At 34.4% G+C, this 13,264-nt stretch overlaps 2 protein-coding genes across 4 annotated transcripts; one reads left to right on the forward strand and one right to left on the reverse strand.

Moving 5' to 3' along the window:
• Window positions 1–135: 135 nt before the first annotated feature.
• Window positions 136–1,762, reverse strand: LOC149927350 (serine/threonine-protein kinase Nek7-like). 2 transcript variants are annotated; one of them, XM_090159494.1, is made up of 8 exons: window positions 1,437–1,762; window positions 1,311–1,373; window positions 1,142–1,252; window positions 969–1,077; window positions 796–903; window positions 635–729; window positions 446–559; window positions 136–342 (listed from the first exon to the last, which is right to left on the reverse strand). In XM_090159494.1, the coding sequence occupies exons 1-8, from the start codon at window positions 1,611–1,613 to the stop codon at window positions 340–342; spliced, it is 780 nt and encodes a 259-aa protein (XP_090015620.1). In that variant the 5' UTR covers window positions 1,614–1,762; the 3' UTR covers window positions 136–339. The 2 variants fall into 2 exon arrangements, with proteins under 2 accessions (XP_090015620.1, XP_090015619.1); XM_090159493.1 differs by having other exon boundaries at window positions 136–383; window positions 1,437–1,686.
• A 2-nt stretch (window positions 1,763–1,764) lies between these two features.
• ValRS (Valyl-tRNA synthetase) lies at window positions 1,765–8,865 on the forward strand. 2 transcript variants are annotated; one of them, XM_090159491.1, is made up of 22 exons: window positions 1,765–1,852; window positions 2,021–2,232; window positions 2,299–2,371; window positions 2,438–2,538; window positions 2,600–2,727; window positions 2,790–2,954; window positions 3,015–3,096; window positions 3,159–3,387; window positions 3,458–3,637; window positions 3,704–3,828; window positions 3,900–4,003; window positions 4,924–5,005; window positions 5,085–5,252; window positions 5,314–5,490; window positions 5,555–5,680; window positions 5,747–5,851; window positions 5,921–6,196; window positions 6,886–7,248; window positions 7,317–7,428; window positions 8,211–8,383; window positions 8,469–8,618; window positions 8,675–8,865. In XM_090159491.1, the coding sequence occupies exons 2-22, from the start codon at window positions 2,071–2,073 to the stop codon at window positions 8,741–8,743; spliced, it is 3,150 nt and encodes a 1,049-aa protein (XP_090015617.1). In that variant the 5' UTR covers window positions 1,765–1,852; window positions 2,021–2,070; the 3' UTR covers window positions 8,744–8,865. The 2 variants fall into 2 exon arrangements, with proteins under 2 accessions (XP_090015617.1, XP_090015618.1); XM_090159492.1 differs by having other exon boundaries at window positions 1,835–1,852; window positions 2,039–2,232.
• The last annotated feature ends 4,399 nt before the right edge of the window (window positions 8,866–13,264 follow it).

Below are 13,264 nucleotides of genomic sequence, written 5' to 3' on the forward strand. Positions count from 1 at the left end.
ATTTAATAATGTTTTTGTATAAAAAATATATATGTTTAAGGTTTTTCAAAATCACTAAGCGTATTTTTCTCCAATTCAATAAAATCTAAAATTTCTTCAAATTTTTCTTTCATTTTATTAAGTAATATAGAAATATTAGAAATATAAAAGCGTCGCCAGCGAGCATTTTTATTGATTACTTTACTAAATCTATAAAGCATCTCTAAATTTGATTATGTTTAAAATAAAAGAAACAAGTTGTTCATGCTCCCAGGCTTCTGTTTAGATATGAGTTTCTTTCAAGATAAAGTTTCCATCATTTGTTTGGCGATATTATGCGTATAGGTGGCATCAGGTCGTTTACTAGGATCCGAATTGATGCATAAATTTACCAAATCATTTAACTGAAATAGAGTTAAGTATATACATTAAGGCATGTGATTAATATATTTCTTTCCAACAATACCTCTTTGGAATAGATATCAGATGGTATTGGAGGATAACTACATTGCTCAATTTTTCTGCACAGAGCGTACAAATTGGTTTTATCAGCGAAAAATGGTGATTGCAGAGCTGCCATCTAAAATTTAAACTCTCAAGTATTTTTTGACATTATGATGGTAATACAAGAGTCAGTCTAGGAGTTTGTTCACACCTCATACAGCAGACAACCCAAAGACCAGATATCAGATTTAAAATTATAGCCATGTTGATGGATTCGCTCAGGTGACATGTAGTACGGTGTTCCCACTATCAGCAAAAATAAATTGTAACTTAAATTTCTAGTGAAATTAAAATATCATTTTTATTATTCACCAATAGAATGAGCAGCTGTGGTTTTACTGGAGAAAAATCTGCCTAAGCCCAAATCACCCAATTTAACTGTTCCATCAGAAGTTAGAAATACGTTACTGGGTTTAATATCTATATAAAAGAGTTCAAATAACAATTTCTTGATACATTAATAATGAAATATCAAATTACACAACCTCTATGCATAATTCTTTTGAGATGCATGTGCTCCAATGCACTACATATTTGCACAAAATATTTCCATATAAGTTTTTCCGGAATAAGCGTTCTTTTTTCTTTATAATTCTATAAAATACTGGGCATCATATGGGTAGTTAAAAAAAGGGGAGTTTTTATTTGAGGATTGTACTTTTATTATTGATGATAGATCCCCACCATCGGCTAGTTCTAAAATTATGTTTAATTCATTTTCCTCAATAAATGAAGCCAAATATTTTATAACATTTGGGTGATCCAATTGCTGGTTTAAAACCAATCAAAATTAATCAAAGAAAGGCTTTATTTAATATCGAAAATACCTGCAGTAAATTTATTTCCATCATACAATCTAACCTAGCTTTGGCATCAGTCATGTCAAATATCTGTTAATTTTTCATTATCATTAATTACGTTATTAATATCATTAAATGAATTAACATTCATACTTGTATCTTTTTTAAAGCAACACAACTATTGTCTAACATGCATTTTGTTTTATAAACTACACTAAACTGCCCTTTGCCAATTCGCGATTCAATTTTAAAATTTTCCAATTTACAGTACTTAGTTTTCTGGGGAGAAGAATTAATTTCCCACTCAATGGCTCCGGTTGACATAGCCATTTTAGCAGAAGTAAAAAATAAAACCACGTGATAAACCTTGGCTAAGCCTAACTGTCAAAACAATTTAAGAACCAATAGCAGACGGCGTAATTTCTAACATGCAGATCGATTACAGCGCCAAAGTTGGATCAAAAGTGCAATAACGTTTTATATTACATCACAAAATCTATCCACGTGTATGTGTTGCGTCATTAACATCCTGTTGTGTCAGGGAATCTGTTTTATCTACGGATATTCAGGTAAATTATTATTTTATCGGTTTAAAATTTCAACGAAACTTTTCATTTTTTAATATCAACATTATTTAATTTATTAGTTTCATTATTTTGTAATTTATGCTGCCTTTAAACGTTTCAAAACTAATAAAGCAGCGTGACTTATAAGACTTGGCCTCTTTTTTTTAACAGATTGTTACAAAATTTAAGGTGAATTTACATAAAAATCTATCCTAAAAATCATGGAAGACACAACAAACGGCCCTGTTTTGGATGAAAATGGTGTACCTGTGGTCAAAAGTGCTGCACAGCTCAAGAAAGAAGCTAAAAAGCTTGAGAAGTTAGAGAAGTTTAAACAAAAGCAAGAAAAACTGCAACAAGCTCAAAGTCAAGTCAAAACGGAGGTGCGCCCTCATTAACATGCTTATTAGAATTTCAATTTAAACAAGAAATTATTTAACTGAAAATAGAAAAAGCCAAAGGAAAAGAAGGAAAGAGAAGTTATCATTTATGATAAAGATACCCCACCAGGAGAAATGAAAGGTGCAAAGAGATAATGCATAAATTTTAACTTAGCAAAGTTTGACTCATAATTATTCTGACATTTAGATATAAGTGGTCCTCTACCAGATGCTTATAGTCCGAAGTACGTCGAAGCTGTTTGGGGTTCGTGGTGGGAGAAGAGTGGTTTTTACAAACCTGAATACGGGGTAATTAACATTATAATAAGGCTGTTGAAAAAATGTTAAACTAATTTATCATAAATTACAGAAATCAGGCGTATTAGAGGAGAATCCAAAAGGAAAATTTGTTATTGTGATTCCTCCTCCCAATGTTACTGGGAATTTGCATTTGGGTCACGCACTAACATGTGCCATTGAAGATTCAGTAACTAGATGGTACATACAGTTGTAGAAGACAGTGAGGTAGATTATAATGCTAATAATAATTTTGTTTGAAGGCATAGAATGAAAGGGAAAACAGCTCTTTGGAATCCAGGCTGTGATCACGCTGGTATTGCCACCCAAGTTGTAGTCGAAAAGAAAATTTGGAGAGAACAGCAAAAAACAAGACACGATTTGGGAAGAGAAAATTTTCTGAAAGAGATCTGGAAATGGAAAAATGAGTTAGTTTGTTAATTTCAATATATTAAATGGTCGTATTTAAAACCAAAATTTTATTACAGAAAAGGAGGAAGAATCTATGAGCAGTTGAGACTTATGGGTTGTTCTGTTGACTGGGATCGTGAAACGTTTACAATGGACCCTGTTAGTAGCCATTAATGTAACTGTTTTGGTTTTGTGTGTTAAATTATGGATATACTTTATAGAAAATGAGTAAAGCTGTTACAGAAGCATTTGTACGCTTGCACGATGAGGGCCTGATCTATCGCAGCAATCGTTTGGTTAATTGGTCATGCACCCTACGTTCTGCCATTTCTGACATTGAAGTAGACAAATTGGAGTTAACTGGAAGAACTTTAATGAGAGTTCCTGGTCATAAGGACAAAGTTGAATTTGGGGTCATTGTATCATTTGCCTATCAAATTGAAGATACTGGTACAGATATAAAAAATATTCAATAATATATATAAGGCCAATTAATTAAATTAATTAATTTTATAAATAGATGAACGTGTTGTCGTAGCTACAACACGTATTGAGACTATGTTGGGAGATACGGCAGTTGCTATTCACCCAAATGATGAGCGGTATAAACATTTACGCGGCAAATTTGTGACCCATCCCTTTTGTAATAGGCGCCTACCCATTGTTTGTGATGATTTTGTAGACATTAATTTTGGAACTGGTCAGTTTAAACTCTTATTTTTTTCAGAAAATAAAAATAATACTATGAAGCGATTTATTTTCATAGGTGCTGTAAAAATTACGCCGGCTCATGATCATAATGATTATGAAGTTGGGAAAAGACACGATTTGCCTTTTGTTAATATTTTAAAAGATGATGGAACAATTGCTGAAGGATGTGGTCAATTCTCAGTATGTAGGAGCTATTAATATAATGTAAATTACAATACTAATGGAAAATTCATTTGAATGCGTTATATTAGGGAATGAAAAGATTTGAAGCTAGAGCAGCTATTCTCAAAGCTTTAAAAGAGCTTAACCTGTATGTAGAGACTAAAGATAATCCTATGGTTGTGCCCATTTGCAGGTATTGTCAGGTACCAGGGATCCATAAAGTTACTAGGAATGATCATCCTTACATTAAATTCTGAAAATGGATTTATGAAACTTTGTTTTTTTTTTCATTCAACAAAATTATTTGAGAATTTAAGTATTTTTTAAGAAAATTTTAGGCAAGTGCGAGCCTTGATATTTGGATTTCGAGCCGAGCTTCGAGTATGAAAAATTTAACATTTCAAGTATTGAGCCGAGCTTCAAAATTTTATCCAGCTTTCAAGCTTTTAGGCTTAGCTTAAAAAGTGTTTTCGAGTACTCTAATAATTAGGCTTAGCTTGAAAAGGGGGTACTCAAATAATTAGGGTTAGAGCTCTATCACTAGGTTCTACTATTTCTTCATTAAAAGAATATTTACTGCCAGAGCTTTTACGTTATATTTGTGAAGTCTTAAATTAATAACTGGCCATACAAGGGGATTACAACAAGAAAATAGTGGACTGATGAACCGCCAAATAACTGACAATAAACAGCTAGGGTACTCTACGTTACGGAACTCATGGTTTTGGTTTAGTTTTCTACAATTAAAATCAGTGACCAATCTGAAACAACTAGGACTTGTACCTCACCCAATAAGAGATCTTAAGGCGGGACTAAAGGGAATTTTTTAGTAGCTTTCCCGAAATTTTTAGAAGCTTGCGCGTAGTGTCTTGGTAAGAATAATAGTTCAAGTACTCTTAACGTTAATCGAGTACTCGCACATGCCTAAAAATTTTCCTTGTTGCTCATTAAATCAAATTTTAAGATTCGTAAGAAGAGCACTTAGAGTATAAGAGCTTTTGATTTGATTCAAGTATATTGGATGATCAATCATTCCCAGTAGGATTACAGATTTCTACATATACCTATTAAAAAAAAATTCAATAAGATAATCTGAAATTGTGATATTTATAGTCGCTCCAAAGACATTGTTGAACCCATGTTAAAAGTACAGTGGTACGTTAACTGCACCGAAATGGCTAATAAAGCAGTAGATGTAGGTGTATAGTTTTATGCCATTTATTATTATTATTATTAATTTTGGAGTTAAGATAATAATTAATTACTATTTTAAGGCTGTAAAAACTGGTGAATTGAAACTTATTCCTGATATTCATGTGAAAACGTGGTATTATTGGTTAGAAAATATCAGAGACTGGTGCATATCGCGACAACTGTGGTGGGGTCACAGAATTCCAGCTTATTTTGTAACTTTTAAAAATCCGGATTCTCCAGTAGGAAGTGTAAGTATTTAGTTGTAAAAAATTAAAAAAGTTGTTGAACATTTGTTAAACATTTATACAGGTAACTGATAACCAATATTGGGTTAGTGGAAGAAGTCCCGAAGAAGCTCTTGAAAAAGCGTCCGTAAGATTTAATGTACCAAAAGAGCAAATATCCCTGGAACAAGATGAAGATGTCTTGGACACGTGGTTTTCATCTGGTCTATTTCCATTTGCTATTTTGGGGTGGCCCACTCAGGTACATAAAAAAATTTCAAATTTATAACATTGGAAAGAAACTGATTATGAAAATTGGCTCTTAGACTGATGATTTGAAAGCATTTTATCCTGGAACCCTCTTAGAAACTGGATATGACATTCTGTTCTTTTGGGTCGCAAGAATGGTGATGTTGGGCACTAAGCTAATGGGAAAACTACCATTTAAAGAAGTAATAAATCATTTTGATCTATTAACATTGTGATCAGGGTTTTATAATTCAAAATTCCATTCTTAGGTTTATTTACATTCCATCGTCCGAGATGCCCATGGTAGAAAAATGAGTAAATCGTTGGGGAATGTGATAGACCCGATTGATGTCATAAGAGGGATTCCATTAGAAGTATATATACTTAAAATTTATAATTATTTTCATTCAATTAGGGTGGTTAACATTTCCTGTCAAATATAGGACTTGCACAATCGATTGTTAGACTCTAATTTGGACCCAGCTGAATTAGAACGAGCCAAACAAGGTCAAACGGCTGACTATCCAAATGGCATTCCAGAATGTGGCACTGACGCCCTAAGATTTGCTCTTTGTTCTTATCTCGGACAAGGTAGAGATATCAATCTCGATATTCTACGTGTTGAGGGATATCGAAATTTCTGCAACAAAATATGGAATGCCACAAAATTTGCCCTATTTTCTATGGGAACGAATTTTAAACCGAAGGAAAGCTTCGTTGTATGTATCTATTATATTACACAGCATTAGGCATGTGCGAATACTCGATTGAGTTTCGCGCCGAGTACTTGCAAAGCTGTAGCTGAAAAGCTTGAAAATGGTTCGAGCCTCAAATCAAGGGCTATGCTTAACTTTCGAGTACTCGAGAGCTTTTAAAAATGGTGGCAAAAGCTACTTAAAAAATTCCCTTTAGTCCCGCCTTAAGATCTCTTATTGGGTGAGGTACAAGCCGCTAGTTGTTTCTGATTGGTCACTGAGTTTAAATGTAGCTGTTTATTGTCAGTTGTTTGGTGGTTCATTAGTCCATTATTTTCTTGTTGTAATCCTTGGTATGGCGTTATAAATTTAGACTTCACAAATATGGCTTCAAATAAACGTGAAAGCTCTGGCAGTAAATATTCTTAGTTGTTAAAAAATGTTTTACTTAATAAACCCAATTATTCGAGCCTTTTTAAGCTAAATCTATCATCGCGTACTCTAAACCCCCCACCCCCTTTTTAAGCTAAGTCTAATTATTCGAGTACTCTTAACCACTTTTTAAGCTAAGCTTAAAATTTTAAAGCTCGGCTCGATACTCGAAAAGTGAAATTTTTCATACTCGTGGCTTGGCTCGAAACCCAAAAATCAAGGCTCGCACATGCCTACACAGCATTTAAATAGAGCCAGTGATTAATCTAATTGTCTTCTAGTTATCTGGTTCCGAACTTCCAATGGATAGATGGATCTTGAGTCGTCTAAGTCAAGCTGTTGAAGCGTGTAACAAAGGATTTGAAACCTACGATTTCCCACAAGCCACAACCGCTTGCTACAATTTTTGGCTTTACGAGCTTTGTGATGTCTATTTGGAATCTTTGAAACCTGTATTTCAAGGTAGCAATCAGGAAGCTATAGCTACTTCCAGAGAAGTTCTCTACACTTCATTGCACACTGCTCTGCGATTACTCAGCCCTTTTATGCCCTTCTTAACGGAGGAACTCTTCCAAAGGTTACCAAAGAGAAAAGCTACTGACCCACCTAGCATTTGCATCACACCCTACCCTGAAACACAAGACGTAATTATGCAAATTACAACTATTTCTACTAAGTACTAAATCATTTTAATTAAAATGAAATTTATCAGTTCTCATGGAGGAATGAAGATTTAGAAAGAACTGTGGAATTTGTCCAAGATGTCATTCACAAAGTTCGGTCGTTAAGATCAGATTATAACTTGGCCAAAACAAAAGTGGATTGTATGTGTCGAGCCTTAAGTATTAGTATAAGTAACATAACAATAATAAGTATGACAATTGTAGCCTTGTCCATCCTTTAAAGTTTTTACTTACTACCACTACCTCTCTTAACCAAATAAGTATGACACATCCTATTCACACAATGCAAATTTTTTAATGATAGTCTGTTTCGCCAACGACAACTTAAACCATTATGCACCGACGGACTGACAACTGCTCCTAGTATTTAGAGGAAGCCGGGAAAATCGGCGCCGGCAGCCTTTTTGACATACCAGTCAGGCCTAATGAAAATTGAAATGCTTTCAAAAGTGTAATTATTAATTAACTTTTACTTTTGGAAAATAATGATGAATTATTGAAACCTAAACGCATGTACGCTCGCCATCAAACTAACCAACTATTTTGCCAAGGAAAAGAGTAGGAAGGGACGAGTTGCCTGTTCGGAAACTTCCTATTTTACAATCAGTCCACAACAGACTATCATTAAACGAATTCGTTCTGTGCCATACTTGTTAATGATAAATTCCATACAAAACGCGTTTAGATTCTAATTTAAGATATTACCTATAGAGGCCATGAACCAAGAATCTAACAGTGTCGGTAATCTAGAAAAACTAAAAATTGTTAATTGAACTGAAAGTACAGTAAAAAAAACTGACTGCGGGTGGCTTTGTATTGATATTTTTGCTGTCATACTTAGGGTTATTAAGTTTCTTATGGTGTTAAAATAAGTATATTATTACTATTAGTTTGTGTCACTAATCATGCCTTATTTTATTTAGTGTATTTAAAATGTGAAGACTATGTCCTTAAAGCCAGCCTAGAAGAATTTTGTGAGGTTATAGTAACATTGACCACTTCCTCTCAAATCAAGGTCCTCAATTCAGAAGCTGTGCCCATTGGTTGCGCTATGGTTCCAGTATCTGATAAATGCGAAGCTCATCTAATGCTTAAGGTTGGGACTGAGTTTTACGAAATATCGTAATATTTTATAATCTTTCATCATCGTATGCTAATTATATTAAAATGGATAATTATAGGGGTTCATTGACATTGCTAAAGAAGTAGAACGTTTGAATCAAAAACAAGATAAATTAAAGGGACAACTGAGTAAATTAAAAACCGCCACAGAAGCCGCTGATTATGAAACCAAAGTCCCAGCAGAAATTAGGGCGTCCAATAGTGAAAAAGTAAGTTTTGATAATATGTTTTCAAAATTTCATAATGGTACTAATTAATTATTCAGCTGCAACAACTGGAAGGGGAAATGACGAAACTTTTGCAAGCTATAGAAGGACTGAAACTAATGGAATAAAATAATCCTAATAAAATTTCTTTTATACTGTATAAAAAACGTTACTATAACTTAAATACATGCTTTGGAATTTTAATTTATTTCAATTTAGCGAATAAAAACTAGCAATTGAATACTCAAAATATATAGTGGTATTCTTTCTAGCCCATACTTTCCCAACACTGAAAGAATAATTTTCGCGTTCAGCGTTAGCTAAGCGAAGCTTTTACCCTCCACTGTGACTTTGAGATAATCGTTAGGTGGCCCCGACCTTCAATAAAAACGCCGTATGGCATTTGGCATTGACAATTCCCTAACCTTGATAATTTGATTTACGTCATTCGCCTCGCGTGATAAAGACGTCTCGCCGAGTCTTCCATATTTTTGAGAGTCGCCTGGGTCTGGTCTGTTAGATTTCATTGAAACACGGAAAACAACCTCTAAAAAAATCTACCAAGGCTACCCTAGGTTATATATGAAGGTGTGTCAACTTGTACTTGTGTCCTGGGGAAGGTATTTGGCTGTAGAGCCAAGGGATTTTTTAGTCTCTGACAAATAGTTCCCAAGGTTTTTCGTGTTTGTAAACTAGAAAGATAACAAAGTTACTAAGCGCTGAGTCTATTTCTTTATACAAAAGAAAATTGCCTAGTAATTATACCATATAACCTATCTAACGTTTTTCTCATTTAACCTTGAGTAAAAATCCAAAGGATACTTCATTCGTGAATTAATAAATAACTTTCATTCGCTTTTTAACCTGTAACCGGAATGTAATTAAATTGTTCAAAATAGTTTTTATAAAGTAACGTGGCCTTCTTGTTTAAATGTTGCGCTTACGTCATTTGACAAGCCTACGAGCGCTCGCTACACTCGCAAGGAATTATAGCTTTTTCTAGCGCGCGTGCAAAAAGCTCGTGTGAAGAATATTCTAATAAAGCCGTGTCTTTTGACGTAAGAGAAACATTTTAACAAGTTGGGCAAGACCACTTTTTATTTTATAAAATCAACTATTGGAAAAAAATAAAGATTTTACCATCATTAAGGAATATAACCCCCTTGAATGCCTTCTTCACAATTTTAGGGGACTGCCTTTACAACAAACCACTAACCTCAAAAGCCATACGAGTGTAAGGCCAGTATAGTGTAGTATCGCTCCGTACCTTTAAGCTATGGTCGCCATTTTGAGGGCAGTTTTTTTCTGTAGGAAAAAGTCTGGGTGACGTCGACAAACGTCACGCCGATATTACTCTATTAGAACTATTAGAGGTAATATTCTATATGGAAAAATCGTCTGCTAACACGCGCTTGTTTTTAAGTAAACGATGGTTATCCCTAATTTCTGGCTTCAAAAATGTTAAATTAAGTGTGCCAGCATAAATATGTAATTTTACAGAGTGCTGTCATCTTAGGAAGAAAATTCCTTTCTAGCTAGCAGCTTTCGAAAATTGTGTAGATGCCAAGTTTTTATGCTAATAACGTCTACTTATACGTAACCTTTTAGTATTTCGCGTTATCGATGAAAGAGGGCGTAGCGGTAGCTTTCATCTGGAAATAGACCTCGGGTATTTGAATTTTACTCGTTTCCCGCGTAATATCCGGAAATAGGGCTGAAAAAAATCCAAGAATATGATAGTTCAGATCCGATATAACGGGGTTTGAAAAAGGAGGCGGTGTGACCCTTTAAAGGTCTTACGGTCTAACCCTTTAAATGTGCCAAAAAGAAGAGAGAAAAAATCAATTGTTATTCCACTCCAGAGTTTCCTAATTAAAGTCTGTTCCACGTTTTGTGTCGGTGCTGTCTCTCTATATTTTATAACTGGATTAATCATTCGTTTCCTTTGGTCCGTAAAAAATGGGGTCGACAAAGTTATTATTATTGTTATTTGTCCTTCGCGTTGCATAATAGCATTTTGAAACGGTGTCTGTGAAGGACACATCTTTTCGTATATTCTCGTAACGTCATTTTTCACACCGATGACAATGTAAATTATGTCTTAAAACATACAAAAAAAAAACAAAGAATCATTAGGGAAAGGATGCGGTATTTTAATTATCCGCTTTAATTAATATTCCATTTTAATCTTTAAAATAAAGGGCTAAGAGAAACGGCCATATCTCTTAAACAGAAAGTCGAAATAAAGAAACGTGTGGGGGATATAATTATAATTAGCCATATAATATTAGCTTTGATATTCATTATATCAAGAATAATTTCAGGTAAATAAGAATAAGGGGTGATAGCATAAGCTTCTCAAGCTATCATACTCTGCTGTAGTTTGTCTGTTTTGTAATCAGAAAACGTAAATATAGATGGCGTTTGGTTGTGTGAAAGACGGTCACAAAAATCAGGAGATGAACTTTCGCCAGAATTTCAGAAAGTATTCGAGGCTGAGCTTTATAATCACCGCAGTTTAATATTCTTACGTACTTAATTTATTTTTAACGAACTATAATTAAATTGTTGATGAACATTTACATCGCCTTCGAAATTCAAGATCGATAGGAATCGGGAGTTATTCCTATTTAGTTGTATCATGAATATATCTAGCTAGATATATTCATGGTTGTATGAGCAATGAGACGCGCCTTATCGTTGCAAAGGAAGCCTATCAGTATCCACTGAGTAGGTTAAAAGGAACCACCTATGGACTGCATTGTAAAGGATGATAAAATTAGCGAATAAGTAGATTAGTCCATTATGAAAAGGGATAATAAAGCTAAACCCTAATCAAATTTGATGAAATTTAAAAACATACTAATAGCTCGTACCGATAGGTCTTCGAGTGAAAAATTAAATAAAATAAAATAAAATAAAATTGATGGATTTTGAAATGACGTTTTAGCGCGCGACGCTACAGGTACATGTCTTGGGCACACAGCCTTCTTTGCGTGCTTTTTTGACCATAACATGTAGAGGTATTTTCACGCGCAAAATTAATTTTAAAAGCCGTCAATAGCCAGAAATTCCAATCTCCACCACTCTCCCCCTGTAGAGTAATGGCAGTGCTACGTCACACGACGTCACCCATGCTTTTTCCTATCCATAAAAAATTCGCGCCCACAATAGCGGCCATGGCCAAAGCTACGGAGTGCTACTACTCTATTCGGCTTTCCGTTGCTATGTAACTCGTTTTGAAGTTTTTAATATTTAGGCTTAGTTTCTCTATTCGGTGTTATATTCGCGAGCCAGAAACTGATTTCCGGCGCGGTACTGACGAGTCCCAAATTGGACGAAACCGGTTTACCGTTGGAATTTCTGGCTATTTTATTTAATTTTTCACTCGAAGATCTATTTGGTCCGAGTTTCGCGTCTTTTTGTATGCTCGAAGACCTATCGGTACGAGCTACTAGTAAGTTTTTAAATTTCTTCAAATTTGTTTAGGGTTTAGCTTTACTATCCCTTTTCATAATGGACTAATCTACTTATCCACTGAGTAATTCACCTAGAAAACCAAAATCAAATCAATTTATCGGTGGGAAAAATATTAATGTCAACGAGCTACCGGAGAAGATTAAAAAGCCCTGATTAATGTTATTAAAACTAGCTACTGACACTCCTCTTATCAAATTCGAGAAGAGAGGAAGAACTGATAATTGATAATAAAAGGGAAACAGAAGCGCAAGCCACCGTTCGCTGTGGTGCTTTTCTAAGAAGGTGCAGAGAATCACTTCACTCGCAACCCAAATCTGTCTCGAACGTGAAATGTAAAAACGATAAAAATATAATCCGCGTAGTCTCAATTAATTTATAGACATTAAAGGGAATATAACCCCTAGAATTTCTGTCACCCCAAAAAGGGTTCCAATATTGACCGACGGGCTAACCTTTTACCGAATTTCTGTACACCGATTACAGGCATATGAAACTGACAAGGAGATTACCCGAGGTGGTTATCACTGTTTTTGTTGAAACTCGGGGGTTAGGTAGACCTTATGGTAGTATGAAAATTCCCAAAGGGAAAAGTTGCAATGGGCTTTAGTTTTCCTATGGCAACCGAAAATGTTTTTGACCTCTCCATTTATAAAAGCATTGGATTTTCTCGGTTACCCAAATTTTGTTAAAATTAACCCAAAATTGATAAATTTTACCCAAAATCCTTGATCAATTTTACCCAAAATAGGTCAAATTAATCTTTATGAGTAAATTTTGAAAATTTAATATTTTCAAATTTTTTAAGTAAGTAAGTACCCTGTGAAACCGAGAAAATCCCATGCTTTTTTAAATTGAGATTTTTTTCGTTTTGAGAGGTGAATAACATTTTCGGTTGCCAATTTTCATACTACCATAAGATCTACCTGTCCCCCGAGTTTCAACAAAATCGGTGATAACCACCTTGGGTAGTCTCCTTTGTGAGTACAGCCATTGCCATTGGTAATGCTAATTCTCTAATCAGTTACGCTACAATTTTTAAAAACAATTCTGTGAGTATGAACTAAATTGAAAATTCATCTGCTAACACGAACTACGGCGCCAATCACCCCAAGCTTCTGTTAAAATAACAAAGTTTGTTAGTGCCATCATGGACTTTATTATACCTAATA

Source organism: Leiobunum rupestre, chromosome 9 (assembly GCF_980474605.1).
Source record: "Leiobunum rupestre chromosome 9, qqLeiRupe1.1.hap1, whole genome shotgun sequence".
In the NCBI taxonomy this organism is placed as follows: domain Eukaryota; kingdom Metazoa; phylum Arthropoda; class Arachnida; order Opiliones; family Sclerosomatidae; genus Leiobunum; species Leiobunum rupestre.

Excerpts from the sequence above, each read along its gene's own strand:
- LOC149927350 (XM_090159493.1), bottom strand. The coding sequence starts at position 1,613 with ATGGCTATGTCAACCGGAGCCATTGAGTGGGAAATTAATTCTTCTCCC. Across the intron at positions 904-968 it reads CAAAAGAATTATGCATAGAG|ATATTAAACCCAGTAACGTA; the intron begins GTTGTGTAATTT and ends TCTTTTATATAG. Across the intron at positions 560-634 it reads TGGGTTGTCTGCTGTATGAG|ATGGCAGCTCTGCAATCACC; the intron begins GTGTGAACAAAC and ends TTTAAATTTTAG.
- ValRS (XM_090159491.1), top strand. The coding sequence starts at position 2,071 with ATGGAAGACACAACAAACGGCCCTGTTTTGGATGAAAATGGTGTACCT. Across the intron at positions 4,004-4,923 it reads ATGGTTGTGCCCATTTGCAG|TCGCTCCAAAGACATTGTTG; the intron begins GTATTGTCAGGT and ends TGATATTTATAG. Across the intron at positions 5,491-5,554 it reads TTTTGGGGTGGCCCACTCAG|ACTGATGATTTGAAAGCATT; the intron begins GTACATAAAAAA and ends ATTGGCTCTTAG.